General features: G+C 31.6%; 1 protein-coding gene and 1 long non-coding RNA gene across 4 annotated transcripts in view; one reads left to right on the top strand and one right to left on the bottom strand.

Annotated features, from left to right (window-relative positions):
* The window catches only part of LOC126737037 (sorting nexin-8-like), a 33064-nt gene extending 16416 nt beyond the window's left edge, over positions 1-16648 (bottom strand). Inside the window, exons 1-7 of one of the 3 annotated variants that reach the window (XM_050441723.1) lie at positions 16275-16473; positions 16037-16151; positions 15663-15720; positions 15344-15610; positions 14959-15229; positions 1319-1556; positions 963-1207 (exon numbers count right to left, since the gene is read on the bottom strand). In XM_050441723.1, coding sequence (XP_050297680.1) covers positions 963-1207; positions 1319-1556; positions 14959-15229; positions 15344-15610; positions 15663-15687 — 1046 coding nt within the window. In that variant the 5' untranslated portion in view covers positions 15688-15720; positions 16037-16151; positions 16275-16473. Of the gene's footprint in view, positions 1-962; positions 1208-1318; positions 1557-14958; positions 15230-15343; positions 15611-15662; positions 15721-16036; positions 16152-16274; positions 16474-16509 lie in introns of those variants that run through there. The other 2 variants (XM_050441724.1, XM_050441725.1) reach the window with 2 other exon arrangements.
* Positions 16649-17052: 404 nt separating this feature from the next.
* On the top strand, positions 17053-21336 carry LOC126737041 (uncharacterized). Its single transcript, XR_007660861.1, has 2 exons — positions 17053-17456; positions 17979-21336. It is a non-coding gene; the product is annotated as an uncharacterized LOC126737041 (long non-coding RNA).

Below are 21336 nucleotides of genomic sequence, written 5' to 3'. Positions count from 1 at the left end.
GAAGAAAAGTTCCTCTTAGTTTTGGCCTTGCCAAGGCCTTTGACACTATATCGCAGAGTATTTTCTGTGAGGTTGGAGAATATGGACCTTAGAGGAAACTGCATGTTTCCTTGTGTGTTTGTTCATAGCGATGTGGTCTGTTATGTTGAAGACACAGTCCTTATATTTCAGGATGTGTCATGGGATCTGGTGTATTGAAGGGACCGGCTTTCATAAGGTTGGGATTTGGATGGATGCAAGTGGACTCACACTTAATATCAAAACAAAACTTAATGTGCTTTACCTTTAATAGTAGGAATTAACGTGTACAATAAAGGCAACACTATACTATAGTAAGTATAAAATCGAAAAACTCCTCTTGAGTGAGTCAGAAAATCAGAAACAGACTAGATCTGTAGGTTTGAAATATGTTATAGTACCTTCTACTGCATATGATGCCATTCAGCGTACCCCTCATGCGGTACCAAAGATATAAGATTTAATTCTCTTAGAACTTAAAAATACGCAATTCAAACATGTTTTCAATCATTCAAGAAAAGTGGATCTTTAGTTAATCTAGGGCAGAATAAAACACTATTAAAAGTAGTCACAGGGAGTTGCTATACATAGTTTTCGTGTTGTATCTATAGTACTGTTAGATGTTTTTTGTTTGTTATGATTTGAGCTTTGTATAGAGAATAGCTTATTTTTATGTAGCCTTTGTATTCATTATATATTTTTTAATATTTTGTTTTTGGTGATTTCAAATATCATAAATGACTGTATAGTTTAGATTTGTGTACGTTGCGATAAAAAAAAATTATTCTCTCTTTTTTATGTTAAATAAATAATTTGTTGTAGTTCTTATAATCACAGAAAAACTAGAGTAAATCAAAATTCTACCATAATTTTGCTTAGTCCATGCTTGTTTTAGAATAAATTGATTTTTAAGCTATCCCAGCAGAATAAATTAGATTTCTTACTTGGACATAATCCCAAAGTCTCTTTGAGCAGTGGCCCAATTCTCCACAAACTGATGTCCTGAGTCCACATTCATACAGCTGACATTTTTAAGCTGTGTAGCCATATCCTCCAAGTCCCTTGCTGACTCCTGAGTCTTTTCCACCAGAGATTCCATGTTCTGCTTTAATCTTCCCACTACATTAACTAACAATCTTAGGGTTTCTCTGTTTGAAACTGTTTGGGTGTTGTCAGCTGGCAAGAGCTCCTAAAAGATTTAAAAATATGCAAAATAGTTACAATTAGCATTTAACCAAATTAGCAGATTTGCTTTACAATAATTAGTCACTAATTTACAATAATAAAAATAATGCTGTACCTTGGCATTGGCAGCTACATCAGATGTCATAAACTCATCAGGAATTTTTCTAAAAGTATTTCTGATCCTATGCTGATGATCAGAGCCTTCATCTGTTAAAAAAAATGTAACTATGCCATCATGAGATATTACAGGATGTCTGCAAACCAACGTAAGCCATCTTTGGAGTCCTCGAGTTCTTTGTGCAAGATGGTTATCATTTATGATGATTTTCTTAGGTGGGAGGTTTGGTACTAACCTAAAAATGTTGGTTTGGTACAGGTTATTTTTATTATTTTATTGAGTTGTTAAAGTATCAGCAGCAATTATGCCAGTTACAAATAGCAAGCATAAAATATAACAGTATATTAAATACCATATTAAAATACAGTCAGAATATACATTAAATAGACTTATAAGTAATATTAAAATTATATCCTCAAATCACAGTTTTAAGCTAACATTGGAGATTGATTATATAAAGCCTATTAATAATTTTAATTTTGTATTGACTGAGGGAAATTTGGAAAATATCAAAAGCAGAGGCATATTTATTAAGTAAGAAAAACATTTTACATATAGGTGAAGCTTTGAACTTGATCTAGTATATTTTATAACTTGATCTAGTATATTATGGTTACAGGAGAAAGTATAGAGGAAATGGAGGCCTTCTTTATTATAAAAAATGTAAGGACTGATGTAAGGGAAATCACCTAATAATCAATTTAACAAACTATACTCTATTTCAGAAGTGTGTAGAGCAATAAAACCTCATTAGGTATGCAAAAGTGGTACCTGGTGATCCACCAATATTTTATGCCACTACCTTAGTTGGGTATTAGTTTCAATGTAAAATTCTTTCTTTTCGTTGATTGCAGGTAGTGCCACCCGGTTTTGGGTCAATTTATGAGTTTTGCCCATTGTTACCCACTGATAAACATTGAAAACGGTTCGCCAAAGGCGTGCAACTGGGACTTGTTTTTTACCTTATAATTAATGTACTTAAATGCTATTTTATTTTAGAAAGTTACTTTTGTTTAAATGGAATAATATATTTTTTTCACAAATTTATTGAACATAATATGTAGAGTAAAACAGTTGAAAATGTCACTTTTGGATCTGGCACTTTTTGAACAGTGTATAACAATTTTAAATTATAATAGATTGTAGTCTTCTTCGTCATCTGACGAACTGTCATCACCTCTTGACATTATAATTAAAGGATCGACTGTCTGATCGATGAGGTTGTCAAGATCCCACATTTTGTCCTCTTGCTTAATTACATGCTGGACTGCTTTTCGCCAATTCTCTGGTGTCGCTTCCGTAATGGCTTGATCAAACAGTAGCTTAACATCTTTCATTTTAAAAGTCGTGTTTTGTCTTGCTACAAATCCTTTTACCTGCGCCCATATCAGTTCTATAGGATTTAGTTCGCAATGATATGGTGGTAAGCGCAGTACAGTTATATTATATTTTTCGGCTATATCTTCCACGGCGTATTACATGAAACGAGTTTTGTGTAAGTTTGCTATTGCCAGCAGTTCTTTTTTTATCAAATTTGCTTCAAACGCAATACCTTTTGCAGTCAGCCAATCGATAATTTCTTGCTTTCTGCAACTTGAAGTTGGCGTCTTCTCTATTCGCCGTGAATGATAGCTTGCGTTATCCATAACCACCACCGAATTAGCCGGAAGAAATTTTATCATTTCACCAAAATAGTCCTCGAAAACGTCTGAGTTCATGTCTTCATGGTAATCTCCTGTGCGAGTCGACTCAAAGGTTAGCAGACCTTCTTTTAAAAATCCCTCTTCGCTTCCAATACGTGTGATTATAAGTCTTTTTCCTTTTCCCGAAGGTACTTTAATACCCGTAGACAGGCCTTCTATGAAAGCTTGGCGAGCACTGGTTATATTTTTGTCTTGCCACATTTTTTGGACTATATAACCTTCGTTAATCCAACTTTCATCAAGATAAAAAACTTTCTTTTGCTCCCTGCGGTACTGCTTGATACTTCTCAAGTATTGTCGTCTCCAACAAACAATTTCGTCGCTCTCCAGTAAAAGTGCTTTGCGGTTATGCTTTTCCCAGGCAAAATCCATATTTTTTAAAGTTTTCCATAAAAGTTTTCTACTTATCAACGGAATACTGTCATCTCGGCCAAGCTCCATTAAAATTTTGTCTAGGGTGGGTATTTCCTTTTTAAAATAAAAAGAGTGAACTTTTCTTCGAATTATACATTTAGCATTTTCATCAAGGACTTTTGTAGGTCGTCCTGGCTTTTGCTTGGGAGATTCCACTTGACCTGCTACTTTTCTTTCCCGCAACAATTTGAAAATGGTGGACTTTCCAATTCCACTCATTCGAGAACATTTTTCAACAATTTCTTGCACAGTAAAACTAGGGTAATCGTGTTTTATGCAATCATGTACATTTAAAATAATAACTTTTTCACTCAGCGATAGTGGAGAATTTTTAGTACATCTTTTCGTTGGACTGAATACCTCCATTTTTTAAATATTGGGATAATAATATTGTGATTACACTACAACGTAGCAGTGACTACTAACGTTTAAAATATGATTTAAAAGTATTTATAGTCTGTATATATTACCTGACCCCATTTTTGCATGTTATAAAGCGTTAAAAGATAGGTACCTATACAAAAGGATTAAAAGTATTTATTTAGTATTTAATCTCTTTCAAAATAAAGGCATTTAATCCATGAAAGTTAAATTCATAAATATTATAAGTACCTGCGCCTATGAACTACCACGAAATGTAGCCAAACAGAACGGAATTCCCCAGTTTATTGCTCTATACACTTCTGAAATAGAGTATAAATGCATACATTTTTTAAAAGGTATGTTGAATACTCAGAATTTTTCTGTGAATTTCAATACTGCTTCAAGTCTGCGAATTGTCAGTCAAATTTTTAGGATGCATAATAAACCAAATTGTTTCTTAAAATCATCTACAGAAGAATTTACAATATATACAAAGAACAGATATCCGAAAACCAATATGGTTTTATAAATATAGCCAGATTCAGAAAGGCACTCTTTGGAGCTTAAGTCCTAATCCAGGAAAGTCAACTGTGATGTATACACATGTCTAATCGATTATCAAAAAGAATGTAATTTCGTTTAACCTCATAAAATGATTAATATCCTGGGAAAGGTCGAATCTCTACTGGAATCAGACACCATGATTAAGACTTGATGGAGAACGAACAGAACAGGTGAATATACAAAGGGTGGTCTGACAATCAGAGAATATGTCCTCTCACCTTTGATATTCAACTTGTATTCCGAACAAAATGTTAATGAATCCCTTAACCGACTAGAAGAAGGTATCATTTTAAATAATATCATTAATAATATTCAAAAGGATATCCCCGGACTGTATAATACGCTGATACGATCACGATACCATGGGGTATCGTGTAATAGCACGTAGCCTGGAAGCATTGTAAAGGATAACTGACCATATTACGGAGTACATTCAACAATATGGTCGTAATATCAACGCACAGAAAACCGTAACAAATCATCATCAGCAAATGAGATATAAATCGAAATTACCTATATGTCGAAGGAACTCGAATTGCAAGTGTTCAACAATATTGAATACCTTGGAACCATTAAAAATGAAAAATGGGATAGTAAACAAGATGTAAAATGTCATAAAGGAAAAGCAAAGGCGGTATTTCACAAAATGAATACCATTCTTAAAAGTGAGAACATATCTCTTGAAACGAAAGAAAGGCACTTGCGACGTCTACTATGTCTTTTCTGTTTTATTGTATGGCATAGGGTCTTGAAGACTCACAAAAGAGCCCACACAAAATCTGAAAGCATTTGAGATGTGGCTGTATAGGGAGAATGCTCAGAACGCCATTAACAGCTCACATTACAAATTAGGTACCTGTTTATGGCAATACCTGGGCACGTTTATTTATTTATTTACATCACAACACATAAAATCAATAGAGAAACTCCAATAATAGAGTGGAAAAGATATATATAAACATGTAATCATCTTATGAAAATAATTGTATTATAGATATAACAAATTATTAATAAATATTTAAAAAAGACGAAAACGAGATTATCTAAACAAAGCGAATTCTTTTAATTTCGGCTAGGCTACAGTAAAATATATCGCATTGACCCATATAGAGTTATATGTATCGCAAGCTCTACGTATAGGCGAAAATTTTGTAACGTTGGTTCTATAGGTCTTACAAGGTAAAAAGTTTGAGGACTGTGAGCTGACAGCCTAGTAGTTTGAAAATTTAGAAGTTGCAAGATCTCTGGCGAGTCAATTAAGTAATTGATTTATTTATGTAAGAACTGTAGATCTGCCGAATCCCTTCTTTCCTGTAAGGATTTTACGTTAAATCTTTCAAGCAAACGATCATGTGAGAAGCAGCTTTCCGGGTACACTCTTTCGCGTTTAAACCTAAGAAAATTTAATAAATTTTCGTTATATATTTTCAAGCTCTTAGATATGGTTCTGATAGTATGGCGACAGGGAAGATTATTCCAAAATTGAACGAACATAGGTAAAGTACAGGAGTTTAATGCTAGAGATAGTCTAAAACAATGTGTTGTGTTAAAAAATTCTAAACAATGTGAGTTCCTGATAACAAAAACCAGCATTTTATAACTTCTTTTGATGATATCTTCGATATGCAATTTGAATGAAAGTGAGCTATTAAAAATGACTCCCAAGTTTTTAAAGGGAGTTGATCCTGGTAGTGTCACATTGTCAATTTTATAGTGGTAAGTAACACAGTTCTTTTTTAAGGAGTAGGAAACCACACAGTATTTAGAGGCAAGTTGTTATTCTTGCACCATTCATTGACTGAGTTAATAGCTGCTTGTAGTTTAATGTAGTCCTCAATAGTATCAACTCTACAGTATAATTTTTTGTCATCACAGTATAATAAGCTGTTTACTTCCAGGTCCTTAGAAATGGTATTAATAAATGAGTTGAAAAGTAGAGGTTCCAATATGGAGCCTTGTGGTAAGCCTGAAGGAGCTATTATTTCAGTTGAGCTGTGTCCAAAGCATTTAACATGTTGAGGACGTTTAATAAGAGAAGTTAACCCAACGAGATTAAAACCCAAATTGGTCAGAAAGATTTGACATAAGAATGGAATAGTCAAGACGGTCGAAAGCTTTCGAGAAATCTGTATAGACTACACCAACTTAAGAATTATCATTTATACGTGATCGTAATAAGATTAGAAGTAGTGGATCCGCCATTCATGATGCCATGCTGTCTAGTGTCTATGTAGATTTTTTCCAGAGCAAAGGAAATTCTCCAGTTCTGAGGGCAAGATTAAACAATATTGTTAGCGGTTTACAAAAAGCATACGCACAATCTAATATAAGAAATGCAGATATTTTATCGGGTGTAACTATAGCTTTGAGCTTAAATGATTTTAAAGCTCTTAATACTTCATTTTCTGTGAAAGATGTGATATAATTGATATAATTATTAATAGTATTAGAATGTTGAAGTTGTATCAGATGTGATGTTAATAATATCAGAAGTTGATTTCAGTTATCTTCTGTTGGGATGTGCTAATGTGGAAATGATCAATGTCTGCTTTTATTTGTGTGCTTAAGTTGCGAAAGTTAATTAAGTCCTGTTGATCGGCAGAACGCTTATATTTTTTCAGGCTCTATTTTTTTGTTTACTTAGTCTTATTATTTGTGGAGTAAACCAGAGGTTTTAGAAACATATTTATCTAGATAAAAATAATTTTTATGATAAAAAAGTTCGACAGCTGTATTGACATTCTCAACAGAGTGGAGCATATTTCAATTTATTTCCAGAAAACTAGTATATAGTATTCTAAGATCAGCTATTATAGAAGATATTTTCTACTTTAAGATGATTGTGAAATTGTTTATTAGAAGTGGTTTTAAATTTAATAAGAAGTGAGGGATGAAAATATCCGCTTTTAACAAAAAATCATGGCATTTCTCAATGGAACAAAACTCAGGAGTTGGCGAAATAACGAAATCTAGTAACCGCTCTTGAAAATTATATATCGAATTCAGCTGCTGCCAGTCAAGATATTCTAAAAAGTTATTAGTTAAAGCAACTTTTCTATTTAAGTTTCTTGTATTAGTATACTCAGGTAAGTTAAAATCACCTAACAATATTACCGTAGCCTGATAAAGATATGTTAAGGACGAAATATATTTAAATAATAATTCGTACGTCTCAATATTTTGATTTGGGGGTATATACAGGTTGTAAATAAATAGATGCGAAAAAATTCAGGCGCTGATTATTAGGTAAATTTTAAGAAAAAACTTTATATGCGCGTATGTCCTAAAAGGCGTAACTTTTGATATACCCGATGGTAAAGATTGAAGAAAAATATATGTTTTTTTAAAATACCTGTAAAACCCCTGATATTTTAATAAAATTTGGTATGCATCAAAAGGCATTTTCTGAGGCTCACTAATTTTTATTATTTGTACCAGTGACGTTCGTGTAAGGTTTAAACTAAATATTTTTGATGAAAAATATTACCCAATTTTTAATAGATTTACTGACAATTAATGTCATTTAAGGTTATTTGACCTAGGGCTGTAACAGATTTACCCTGCTCTAATTTAAAACAGAACTGTCATTTAAAGACGCATTAGAATCAATCAATCTCAAGTTCAGGTTGCTCATCAATTAGTCTCTTGTCTCAATCGACAAACATACCTTTCTATACTGCCACTGTCTTGTTGAGTGATATGGATGAGCACATCCTGGCAAAAATTGTTAATAATGACCTGGGCTGGGATTCTAAAATCACGATTCGACACGATTACTCGATATGACTGATTCTAAATAAAATTTTCAGTCACGAGTGTCTTGCGGACTGCCTAGTTTTTAACGATTTGTCGACGACACGCTTGGGTATATCGTATACACCAGACGATATACCTTCTTCCTTTTTTAATACGTGCATAATGTGACAGCATCCTTTTTTAAACGTATTTGTTTCATTTATTGTTTACCAATAGTCATACCAGTTTTCATTGGTATATCTAGAAGCTTTCCTAAACACAACAACTATTTAATTCGACCCTATTTTCCACAACCTTCTGTTAATAATAGAGGCAGAGGAAGTAGAGTTACCATTGAATTGGCAGTTTTAGTATGTTAAGATTTTATGCCACAGATTGTTACCAAAGAAGCATTCGACAAGATTTTAAATTTGGAATTAGCGAAACTACTACAAGTCGTTGGATCCATAAAATTACTGAAAAATCACCTGATATGAATGATCCATAAAATCACCTTGCTGACCAATTCATTAATTTTTCAAATATAAGAGATGAGAGACAAATTAATAAATTAACATTTATAGAGAAATCCAATTTCTCTTATGTTATAGCCCCATGTTGCCATATTAAAACCAAAAGTGGATGAACACAGCAAGTTTTTGTGATTTTCCATGAATTCAATTAATATTTTCCTATGGGTAGCGGTGGTTTTAAGCGATTTTTTTTTATTTTATAGAAATAATATGGTCTTAAATTTAAATAAAAACACACGGAGGCGAAAAAAATTTACAAAATAAATATAAATTCTTAGTGTTTACCAATAGAAAAGACAATTGACGTATCCATTTGTCAAATATTAGGGAAAATAACAAATATATACCAAGAAACCTAAATCAAATCGAATAAAACGAGTTTACCCGACGATTGAAATTTAGAATCACCTTTCTCGTCACGAGTCGCGATCGAATTCGAAGTCGTGATCGTATCGAGATCGAGTCGTGATTTTAGAGTCCCAGCCCTGCCTCTAATTGAAACTTGGTGCAACTCAAATAAATTTTGTTTTAGTGTCTTAAAAACCAACATTATCTCATTTAAGTGTGACTTGGGACCAGTTTACTTAGAAAACCAATTGTTAAGCACTACATCAAATATTAAATTCTTAGGCATTCAAATAGATAATAAACTAAAATTTCGACAACATATTGAACAACTGGGTAAAAAACTTGCATCAAACTGCTTTGCATTTAGGATAATCTCCAATGAGTTAGATAAAGGTACGACTAAACAGGCATATTTTGCATTAATTGAATCCTATTTACGGTATGGCATATGTTTTTGGGCTTCTTATTCTAAACACTTGCATACATTATTTGTGTTGCAAAAAAGGGCAATTATGTACATGAATAAAGCCAAAGCTCAGAGTCATATAAGACTCTCTTTATTGCTGAGAAAACTTTTAACTTTGCCTTGTCTCTTTATACTTTAAAAAGTATCTTTAATAAAGTCAGAAAATTGCTTGTTGTAAGACCCTGTTATGATATTGAAGAATATTATAATGATACCTTTTAATGGTATTAATTTGGTATTAATGCCATTAAAAGTACTGGTATTAAGTTTTATTATGTTTTTTTAGCTTTAAGTTTTATCAGCACTTTATTTTATTTCATGTTAATTTTGTTTTATTTTTATTTGTATGTATATTTCATATATTTTTTATTATTTCTCCTCACCTACTTTTATTTTTTTTTATTTTATACAGCTTTATTGACAACAATAAATGTTTAGAACAATAAAGCATATTTTAAATTTGAATTTGAATACACTACTTTCAACATCAACATCAAGAGATCTACTTCTCAACATCAGAGATGTGACATTGAATGACCTGAATTAGGTATCCTCAAGTTAATCTTTATACCAGTTATAATTCCTATACTACTTTCATGCATACTTGAAAAAGAAGATTTAACATCAATAATAATTCTAAAAGCAATTCAAAAATAGAACACATTCACTTTTTTACTAATTTCTCAATAATTTTAGAGAGGGTGGATAATATTAAAATTGGCCTAAGATTAGATTACCATCTTTATGAAGAGGTACGATCTTCGCCAACTTTAAACAATCAGGAAAAATTCTTGATTTGGAAGAGTAATTTATCATAAATACTAAGATTTGAAGAACTGTAACATTTCGAGTATATATACTTTTGGTATCTTTAATACATGACATGACCTCTTTTAATTCAGTCAGATCAGTACGTGCAAAAAAAAAAATTATCAACCCTTGTGTTGTTTTTTAGGTTTTCCATATGGTTGGCATTTTGAATGATATATTTTGTAAGGTCTTGTGCTAAAGTAGTAAAATTTATTGATTAAGGCTAATCAGTTTCAGTGATTTTGGAAGATTGGATTATTTAAAATGTACATTTACAATAACTCCACTTTCATTTTGTTTGTCGAATTTATAAAACAATTGTGATAAGATAAAATTTTTGCTTCCCTTATGAGCTCTCTATGTATGTATAGTCTAAGAGCCAGCGACACTCGAGTGTCGCTGGTTCTGCGTCATCGGGAATGTTAATGAATGAATAATAACAGTGCATAGCCTGGACACGGGTGAGTATGGAACACCCTTGTCGACTGGGCAAATCCTGAGCCAATTAGTGTAATTAATTAATTTAAAATACGAAAATCTTGATTCATAACGTATTTAGGAATTAAATAAATAAGTACATGACATTGAAGGAGACAGGTGGCACTTTAAGGAAATACATGTGTGCCGCCCCCTCCCTTGTGCCGAACTCCTGTTGACCGAGCGAGAAGAAATTGTTTATCGTTGGCAGTCGGAAATAAAACATTTACTTCGAGCCATGAAGTGTTTTATTTGCGGAAAATCCACGAATGTCATACCATCCACGGATATTTCATTTGAAAGGTGTCGTAACGCAATAGCATTTCGTAAGAAAAAAAAAATTAAATACGGAGGAAATATGGATTCTACCATTTTTCCGAGAAATCAAGGGAAAAAGATGGATATCACAGAGAGTGCTACCAAAAGGCTTGTGTCATCAAAAGTAGATTTTAGACTTTTTGCGGGGAGAAACATGTTGTAAGTAGATAAATGTTCATACCATCTACAGGTTGTATGAAACTATATTTCATTACTGCAGTAATTTCATTGGAAGTAAAACAGTGAATCTTGAATTATTTTCTGAAATTTTGTAGTATTTTTTGTAATGACCTTAATAACGAATAAGTGATCAATTTATCAAAAATTGTCACATATTCTTATCATTCACTGAAGTTAGAGTTGTAAAACGCGAACGGATTCAATTGCGCATGTGCATTATTCAAATGTCACTAGCGATGCATATCGAAGCTTGAAATACTGAAAAATTTTCATAGGATTTTTAAAGGACGGTGAATTGAATGAATTTCAATAAACTTTCTCCAAGACATCACAGGTTAATGGGAAAATTTATTGTAATGAGTGAAAGTACTTAATTATTACATTTTAAATAAATTACACTTTCATTCGCAAAATTTTATGAGTTTCAGCAAAGAAAATTATTATTTGAAAACATTTATTGAGAAAATTGAAAAATGTAATTCCTGAACATTATCTTACCAAAAAATTAAGTAAATTCAATACATGTTATTTATTCAATTGCAGTGTTCTTCAATAAATCTACTTTATTGAAAAAGTGTTTTTAATGAATAAAAGTACTTTTAAATAAATAAATTGATTTCATTCGTGAAATTGTACGAGTTTTAGCAGAGAAAATTATTTTTCAATGAAAGTCATTGAGAAAATTAAAAAATAAAATTCCTCAACATTACCTTCCAAAAAAATTGAATAAATTGAATATTTTTTTTTTATTTAACTGCAGTATTCTTCAATAACTGTACTTTTTTAAAAAAGTTTTGTCAATGAATAAAACTACTCTTAAATAAATAAATTTATTTCATTCTTGGAATTGTACGAGTTTCAGCAAAGAAAATTATTTTTTGATGAAATGCAGTGACAAAATTAAAAAAATTAAATTTCTCAACATTACCTTTCAAGAAATTGAGTATATTAAATTAATATTTTTTCTAAATTGCAGTATTCTTCTTTACTGAAAAAATGTTTTCAATAAATAAAATTACTTTTAAATTAATAAATTTATTCATTTGTGAAATTGTATGAGTTTTAGCAGAGAAAATTATTATTCAATGAGTCATTGAGAAAATTGAAAAATAAAATTCCTCAACATTACCTTCCAAAAAAATCGAGTAAAGTAAATTGATCTTTTTTTTAAATTGCAGTATTCTTCAATAAATCAACTTCATTGAAAAAATGTTTTTAATGAATAGAAGTACATTTAAATAAATTAGTCAATTGCATGCGTGGAGTTTAATGAGTTTCGGAGAATATAAATATTTTACAGTAAGATTATTGAAAAAATAATAAGGTTTGAAGATGAACCTACATCATTATCTGTGGAGGATATTTTGGTCGCTACCACCGAGAGAGAAGAAGAAAATGATGATGATATTCAAATAATACGTCAGTTACTTGCATTTCTAAAATATTGCTGTATATAGCAATTAGCTAAAAATTATCAATTTTTGGAATTTCTATTGCAAATTATACAAATTTCACTTTTAAGTACAAGTTTATATTTCTGAAAAGTTTATGATAATGGAGGATCGAGGATAATTGTTTTTTAATGAAAAGATGAGAAGCGATCGTAACGAAGATTTAAAAAAAGATAAATATATAACAAATTGACAAAAATCAATAATTTAAAAGTGGAAACATTCCATGCTTCCATGTAAATACAAATGGCAGAAATACTTTGCAATTAATCGCAAAACTGTGAATTCATTGGATTATGTGAGTGATTGAATTACAATGATCTTGGTATAGGGCTGAAGTCGACCGATAAAAACCGGTCAACATCGCATTTGGCACACGAATTTCCATGGTACACACACAATTCACATGGTTACAAGCAACCCCTTTGCGCTCGGTCAACAGGGGTTCGGCACAAGGGAGGGGGCGGCACACATGTATTTTCTTAAAGTGCCACCTGTCCCCTTCAATGTCATGTACTTATTTATTTCATTCCTAAATACGTTACAAATCAAGATTTTCGTATTTTTCATTAATTAATTACACTAATTGGCACAGGATTTGCCCGGTCGACAAGGGTGTTCCATACTCGCCCGTGTCCAAGCTATGCACTGTTAATATTCATAACACAATTCCCGATGACGTAGGGTCGAGTGTCGCTGGCTCTCCTTCTAGTACGACTTGTATTCAATAAAATAATAATAAAATACGATATTACTTATACATTTTCTTATATAATGAAGGACTTTTTGTGATAAGCTGCTTGGTGGTAAACTATCGTTTTTTATCTTTCTCTTGATTTTTACTGATAATACAAACATTATTATTTCTTATAATTAATAAAGCGCTTTCATTAGTATAGGACTAATTATTCAGTTCAAAACACAGAATAGTTGACACCATGTTCTACTTAAAGCATTTAGGCTTTAATTATCTTTTTTAAAATCAGAGATAACTACATTTGATAATAAGTTTGGCTTCTAGTATTTTGATTTGCTTTTCCAACACACTTCTTACTTGATTTCCTTTCCAATTCACTGAAAAATAGGAATTATTATATCAACTTTTCATTCACTGGAAAAGGTTGATGTTTTTAGACAAAGATTAAACAGAAATGTCAGTGGATGAATCAGTAGGTCACCACAGACTTTTCAACTATATCATGGAACACCATCAAAGTCAATAGCCATGTTTCCCTTTAATTTATTTTTAGTGTTACACTGAAAACCATCTTGTAAGGTGTATTAAGTTACTGTACACTTCACTAGTGAGAACTAATCTGGAATATTCCACTATTATTTGGTCACCACAATAACATATTCACATTGATTATCTGGACCATATTCAAAATAAGTTTCTTCAATTCATGGGGTCTAAAGTTAATATTAATTTTGAAAACTACCATAGATCTGATATGCTTGATATATTAAAACTGAATACACCCTAGAGATAAGATTTATGCAATTTTATGTTTTGTTTTTCAATGGCTCAAAGGTTTGATAAATTGTGCTAACCTTATCTAAGGTTGTCTTTAATGTACTCTACTGTAATCTTGGCAATCACTATCTTTTTCCTGTTCCATTTTACTAAACCAAATATGGACAGCAGACAGGAGTTTTAAATAATATTAAGGCATATTATACATTAGATGAGTTTTTAATGATGTTTTGATGATGATGTTTTGTCCTGATTACCAAATATGTATGTGTGATTTGAAAAAAAATTATTGTAACTCTATTTGATTTCTGATATCTACTAGTCCTAAGTTTTACTGACTTAGATTTAATAAGGCTTTGTTAATAACTCTGTTTGGGAGAATAAAGCTACTTTTTAAATTTGAATATGAATAATATATGTAGATATTTTTTGATGCACTCTGTGAAGCTTTAAAAATCAATTGAACAGGTTGGATTTAGGTAATTTATAAATGTTTTTCTTGTGAATGTATTGAAGTTATAGGTTAAAGAAATGTTATTGTTTTATTATTTATGTATTTGTGTGCTTTGTTATCACTACCAATTTGTAAAATGTATTTTATAGTATTTCATGATGTAAAAATGGAGTTGCCTGTAAACTTAAATAAATAAACAAATAAAATGTCATTCTCCAATATGCTATTCCAAGGAACATATTTAGAATTAAAATAAACATCAGTTAAGTAACTAGCAAAAATGTTAGCAATCTTTTGAGATCCTAAGTAAGTTATGTTAAATTATGTTATCTTGTATCAATTCTTACCTATAAGGAAATCTGTTTAAAAGCAGTTCATGCAAGGCAACAAAGTCATTATATCTTCTCATCACTTTTGAGCTAAATCTCCTGGAAGTAACTAAATATTCTGAGTGTTTTAAGATAAGGCCTTTCTTCTCTGGAGCCAGCTGAACTTTAACTGTATCAGTTTGAGTAAGTTTCTGGTAACTGCTATTACTTAAAGGAGTTTCTGTGATAAATAGTTTCTTTTTAATATTTAACACTGGGGTTAGGTCATTGACTTTTGGAGCTGGATATTCTAAAAATGTAAAACTCATATAGTTTGAACTATTGTAGTATCTACTCTCAGAATACTATTTTTGGATTTATTCCACATGTATTCTGAAGAATTAATAAATAAAGAAAGCAATACCATTTCCAGTAAAATTTTCAAAAAGCTTCTCAGATATTTCTCTTCCTTGCTGAACCCAGGCAACCAAAGCCAAAGTCTTGTAAAAGTTGGTCCTGTTAACCACATTTTGTGTTTGTTTCTTAGGGCCTGCTATATCCCAAATGACTTTTAGTTGAGTGGCATCTAAGTTACAAAGCGACAGAAAAGTCTGGTAAACATCTTTGTGTATGGGGTCATCATTATTCGAGCATTTATGGTACAGATCTCGGTAAAAGGCAGGTATTGCAGCTAAAAATTTAATTTTGAAAAAAGAATTAGAATAATTGAAATGTTGAGTTACCTATATTTAAGCATCTTGCAAACATAATTATGAGCTACTTATTTCATCAAATTTGTGCCTAAAATCACTTAATTGCAATAAATTTATATAATTCATAAGCTTAATGAGGCAAAGGAATTAATTTTAAACCATGCAAATTAGTAGATACATTATATTAACTATGTAGGCAGAAGAATTAATGAGCTAATTCTAAAAATAGTTTGTTTCATACATTTCTTGATAAGAGTATCTAAATTAATTTTTTTTGAGAGCCAAAAAATTTCAAATTTGTTTTAATACAATAACTTCTATTCAGACTTTTTATCAATATTTAAGTCTAATGCATTGTATAATAAATTACTATTCCTAGAATATTTAAAAACACCTACATTTACCTGAGCTTAAATGTGTGGTCATAATTTCAAATTTATAAGCATATTAGCAACAAGGAGATCTACAGGATCATCAATTTCCAAATTTTCATATTCTGGTATCTCTACAATAGCGCATCTAGAACAACATGCACATTCTTAGCAAACACAAACTAAGTACCTAATATAGGTTTACTAATGAAATAAATCACAAAAGAAATAATATTTCATTCTTCAATTAAAAACCTGTAATAACACTAACATTTGCACTTAAAGCAGTCAGTCAAGTTTTAATAAGAAGAAAACCTGTGGACAATGACATAAAATTAAATGAGTGCGTATATTTAGCAAATTTTTATATCAAACTACTTTAGTTACTGAAAAAAAAAGCAGAATAACTAAACACACAAACTACAGAAGTACTTGGAAAAAAATGTCTAATCTCAGTGTGTAGGCGTAACTGGCTATACATTACATATTTCCCCCTGGGTACGTACTTTCATCTCCGTGTAATAATAAACAGTTATATTAACATATTGCAACATTAAAATTACGTTGTTTATCTAAAAAAAAATGTGAAATCTGACAGAAACTAACGTAAACAAAGTACCATAACCTCAATTCCGCGTAATTTTGACAGATGTCATTTTGATCAACAGCTGTTTATAGGTCTATTCCTTAGACGAGATAAAAAGAATCTCAGAGACGAGATAAAAGACTCTATCTCGTCTAAGGTCTATTCTTTGCTCTGATAATTTTAAATTAAAAAAAAAAGCCTATTCCACTGAAATTAACTGATTATTGGATCAATAGATCTGAGAACGTTATTTTAGAATTATGAATTTCGTGGGAAAATTATTAATTTGAAGTCTATTTCACATTATGAGATGACGCCACGGCAGTTTTCTGTCAAAATATGGTAAGATATTCGATATTTTCCTTGGAGATGGCACTGCGGCTTTATTACAGATTTCTTTTACAATATAGAAATGAACGAGTGGAATGTCTGTTCTTTATTTAGAGATGGGGTCATACCGTCACAGTACGATAAAGCCGAGAACACACTATCGGCACGGTACGTCACGTTATGAGCTGGCGCATACCGCACCCTTACTTCAAAAGTGACACAACTCAAAAATCCTTAATTTTGAGTTAATATTATCCTTCGCTTTCCCAAGAGTTAATATACCTCTCAACAAAACTGCATTAAATTAGCTTTATTAGTTTTCCGATAGATGGCGCTTGTAACGCTTTTCACGATTTAAAGCGGGTCAAGGCGACCGTTTGAGAAGTGTCACATTTTTAGTTTATCTCTTGCGGCTCTCCGTTACGCATGGACACCTTAATTTAAAAGTGTATTATTTTGAGTTGTGCCAGTTTTGTTGTTTGAGACGTGTTGAACCTAGATGTGCTATTTTTACTTGTGTCACTTTAGAAGATCAAGGTAAGTTTGATCCTTAGAATTATTTTAAGTTGTGTCATTTTTGATGATTTGAATATAAATTTGATTCCAAGAGCCCTCGTTGAAATCGAATTACTCATCACTTTATTTGCATTTTTAACTAAACAAAATTGTAAAATAAATTTTCAAAATACGTCACCAACCAAAATAGTAACCAACCAAAATATAAAATTCCTTTAATACCAATAAGGGCCATTATTGTCATACATACGATTATCAGCAATAGTTGCTACGATAAATATGCGATGAATACAGATATTCATTGATGAAAATTCTGGCACTAAGTAACTCCTAGAGGAATACCAAAATAAAAGTAGACTGGCCTTATAACTTTTTTTAAAGAATGAAGATAAATAAATATGAAATACAAATATTATGTGATATTGTTTCATGAACCATACATCCATTCAATATCAGTAAAATAACTAAGCCTAAAAAAACTACTTTGCATCTTTCTCGCTTATTTCAAATAGGATTGTATGATGAAATTAACTATTTTCGTAGGTGTGTTCAACATGAATATCTCCGAGAGGACAGCTAGGATCCTTAAAATGGCTTCTCAAAATAAAATCAGTTCAATCGATACTACTAAATGACATGATTCATCAGATCCAAATACAAAAGAAACCGCAATTCAGTATTCCACAGTTGAAGCCTCTGATTTTACTACAAACAGAAACATTGGCAATGAAAACCAAATGAGTCCAGAACCGAGTAAAATTGTATCACTAGAACCTTCCGTGCATGCTGCTACTGCTGAATTTCCTGTAACAAATTCTCCAAAAGGTAACACTCATTTAGACGAACTATTGGGATACACAACAAGTCTGTTGAAAGCAGAACAAAGAACTGATAATTTCGAATTCGACGAACAAATTGCAGAGACAGACTGTGATGTTGGATTTAATATCAATAATAAATTGGGCATTATTGTTAACAAGGAAACTGCCGTTACTCTTGAAGGCTCTTCGTCTGACAACAACACTGTGTTTTAAATGTGGACCATTATCAAAATGATAGTCAGATGTATAAAGTGTCCAGTAATTCGGAACGACCCACTGTTCTACGTTTGACCAAAGTCAATTCAGAAAATTATTATGTGTCACCGATTGACAGCAATGAAAGTGATATTGACGACTCAGATGCTGATCCTGACTTTCCAGATAATTTAGAAAAAAGTAGTTCTTCGTCTACCCAAGAAGATGAAGACCAGTCTAGTAACAGGGAAGACAATAGTATTGAAACTGTGGAAGATAAAAAGGGAAAAAAGCGAAAATGACAACAAGAAAATTGGGGAGTTAATAAAACTAAGAAGTTAAGGAATTCGGGGAAGGCATACTTATCGTCATCACAAAGTAAAAAAAAAGTACTCTGAAGGGAAACTGCGTCCACCTTGCGACGAAAAGTGCAGGCTGGGTTGTAGCAAAAAAATTTGTGAAACGATTAGAAAAAAAATATTTTCCAGTTACTGGGAATTAGCCGATTTACAAAAAAAAAGACTGTTTATTGTTGCTCATACTAATTCTATTAAACCGAAATATCGATACTCTTGCACTGAAAATTATAGGATGATGAATTCGGCTTTTTATTTTGAAGTAAACAATAATGGACTTAGGGTATGTAAATCCTTTTTTAAGGCAACACTTGACATAAACGACCGACCGATTCGAACAGCCTTATTAAAAAAGACAGAAAATGGATTTGTCACAGGAGATAGGCAAGGAAAACACGGTAAACAGCCTACTATTGCACCTGAAATTAAGAAAAGTGTAAGAGATTTTATAAATGCAGTTCCAAGAATAGAATCGCATTATTTAAGAGCACAAACAAGCCGAGAATATATTGAAAGAGCAAAAAGCTTGGCATACTTATATCGCGATTACAAAGAAGAATGAGAAAAACTTGAACTTCCTTATGCAAGTTATATTATGTTTAATCATACATTTAATGGAGAATTCAACATTTCGTTTTATTCGCCAAAGAAAAATCAATGTGATCAATGTGAGACCGACAAGAATGCGGAGGAAAGGGAAAAACAACAACTCAAAAAAGCGTATGATGTTCATCTTAAGGAAAAAGAGTTGAGTCGCAAGGGAAAAGAGAGAGACAAGAATGCAAACACTGACTTGAATGTAGCTGTATATGACTTGCACGCCGTAGTGCCTTTACCAAAAGGTCAAGTTTCTTTATTTTATTATAAAAGCAAGCTTAACTGCTACAATTTTACTATAAGTGACCTAAATGCAAAAAATGTAATATGCTATTTTTGGAATGAGACTGAAGGAAAACGGGGGGCAAATGAAATAGGCAGTTGTGTCCTACAGTATCTTAAAGATTTTTTCGAAAAGAACAATAATGGAAACATGGAATTTATTTTCTATTTAGATAACTGCTGCGGGCAACAAAAAAACAAATACCTACTTGCTGCCTATACTTATGCAGTTGCAATTTTCCCAATAAAGAGTATCACCCACAAGTTTCTGATACATGGACACTCCCAAAATGAAGGTGACAATGTACATATAGTGTCATAGAAAAGCAAATTAAGAGGCACATGAAATCCGGCCCAATTTATGTATCGGAACAGTACTCTACACTCATTCGTACAGCAAAAAAAATGGCCCACCTTACATAGTTCACGAACTAACTTATGAGAGCTTTTACGATTTAAAAATCGTAAAATTTGGGAAGTAATTTCAATATCGACGTCAATAAACACAAAGTTAAGTGGCATGGAATGAGACTGAAGGAAAACGGGGGGCAAATGAAATAGGCAGTTGTGTCCTACAGTATCTTAAAGATTTTTTCGAAAAGAACAATAATGGAAACATGGAATTTATTTTCTATTTAGATAACTGCTGCGGGCAACAAAAAAACAAATACCTACTTGCTGCCTATACTTATGCAGTTGCAATTTTCCCAATAAAGAGTATCACCCACAAGTTTCTGATACATGGACACTCCCAAAATGAAGGTGACAATGTACATATAGTGTCATAGAAAAGCAAATTAAGAGGCACATGAAATCCGGCCCAATTTATGTATCGGAACAGTACTCTACACTCATTCGTACAGCAAAAAAAATGGCCCACCTTACATAGTTCACGAACTAACTTATGAGAGCTTTTACGATTTAAAAATCGTAAAATTTGGGAAGTAATTTCAATATCGACGTCAATAAACACAAAGTTAAGTGGCATGATATAAAAGTACTGAGAGTTGAAAAGGAAGACCCAAGGAGATTTTATTATAAAACGTCGTAAGAAGATATTAATTTCAGATCAGTTGATATGCTCAAAAAAACCCGTTCTCGAGAAAATTAAAATTTTGAATCTGTTAGTCTGTCTGGAGCTTATGTCGAAAGAATTCCTTTAGCGGAAAATAAAAAAAAAGACCTAAAAGAGTTAGTTGACAGAAACATTATACCCAAATACTATTATAATTCATTTTATAAAGAAATTATTGACTAAAATTTCAGTTATATACGACTGTAAATTTTGGTAGTTCTATTGTTATTCCTAGATTAGCCTAATAATATTCAAAACTGTTTTGTGTATTTTAGCTGGTAAAATGTCCATTAGTAACTTTTTAGTATTTTTTTTTTTTAGAAGTTAAGTGACTTGACTTTTACTTTTGATATGTTTATTATTTAGTACCAAAGATATCCTGTGTTACTAGTTTTGTTTCGAACTTTGTTTCCATAATTCTAGTTTTTAAGGGTATTAATTATAGCCAAGTTCTGTTATCTCTAGTGAAGCGAGGTAAGAGCTAACTCTACTGAGGTTTACCTTAATTTTTATTTCAATGTAACCTTAAAATATGTATTAACTAAAAATAAATAAAAAGGAGTTTTTTTATGTTT

Source organism: Anthonomus grandis, chromosome 6 (genome assembly GCF_022605725.1).
Source record: "Anthonomus grandis grandis chromosome 6, icAntGran1.3, whole genome shotgun sequence".
In the NCBI taxonomy this organism is placed as follows: Eukaryota; Metazoa; Arthropoda; class Insecta; order Coleoptera; family Curculionidae; genus Anthonomus; species Anthonomus grandis.
Note: the sequence above shows the minus strand (reverse complement) of the source record. Positions and strands in the feature narration are given on the sequence as shown.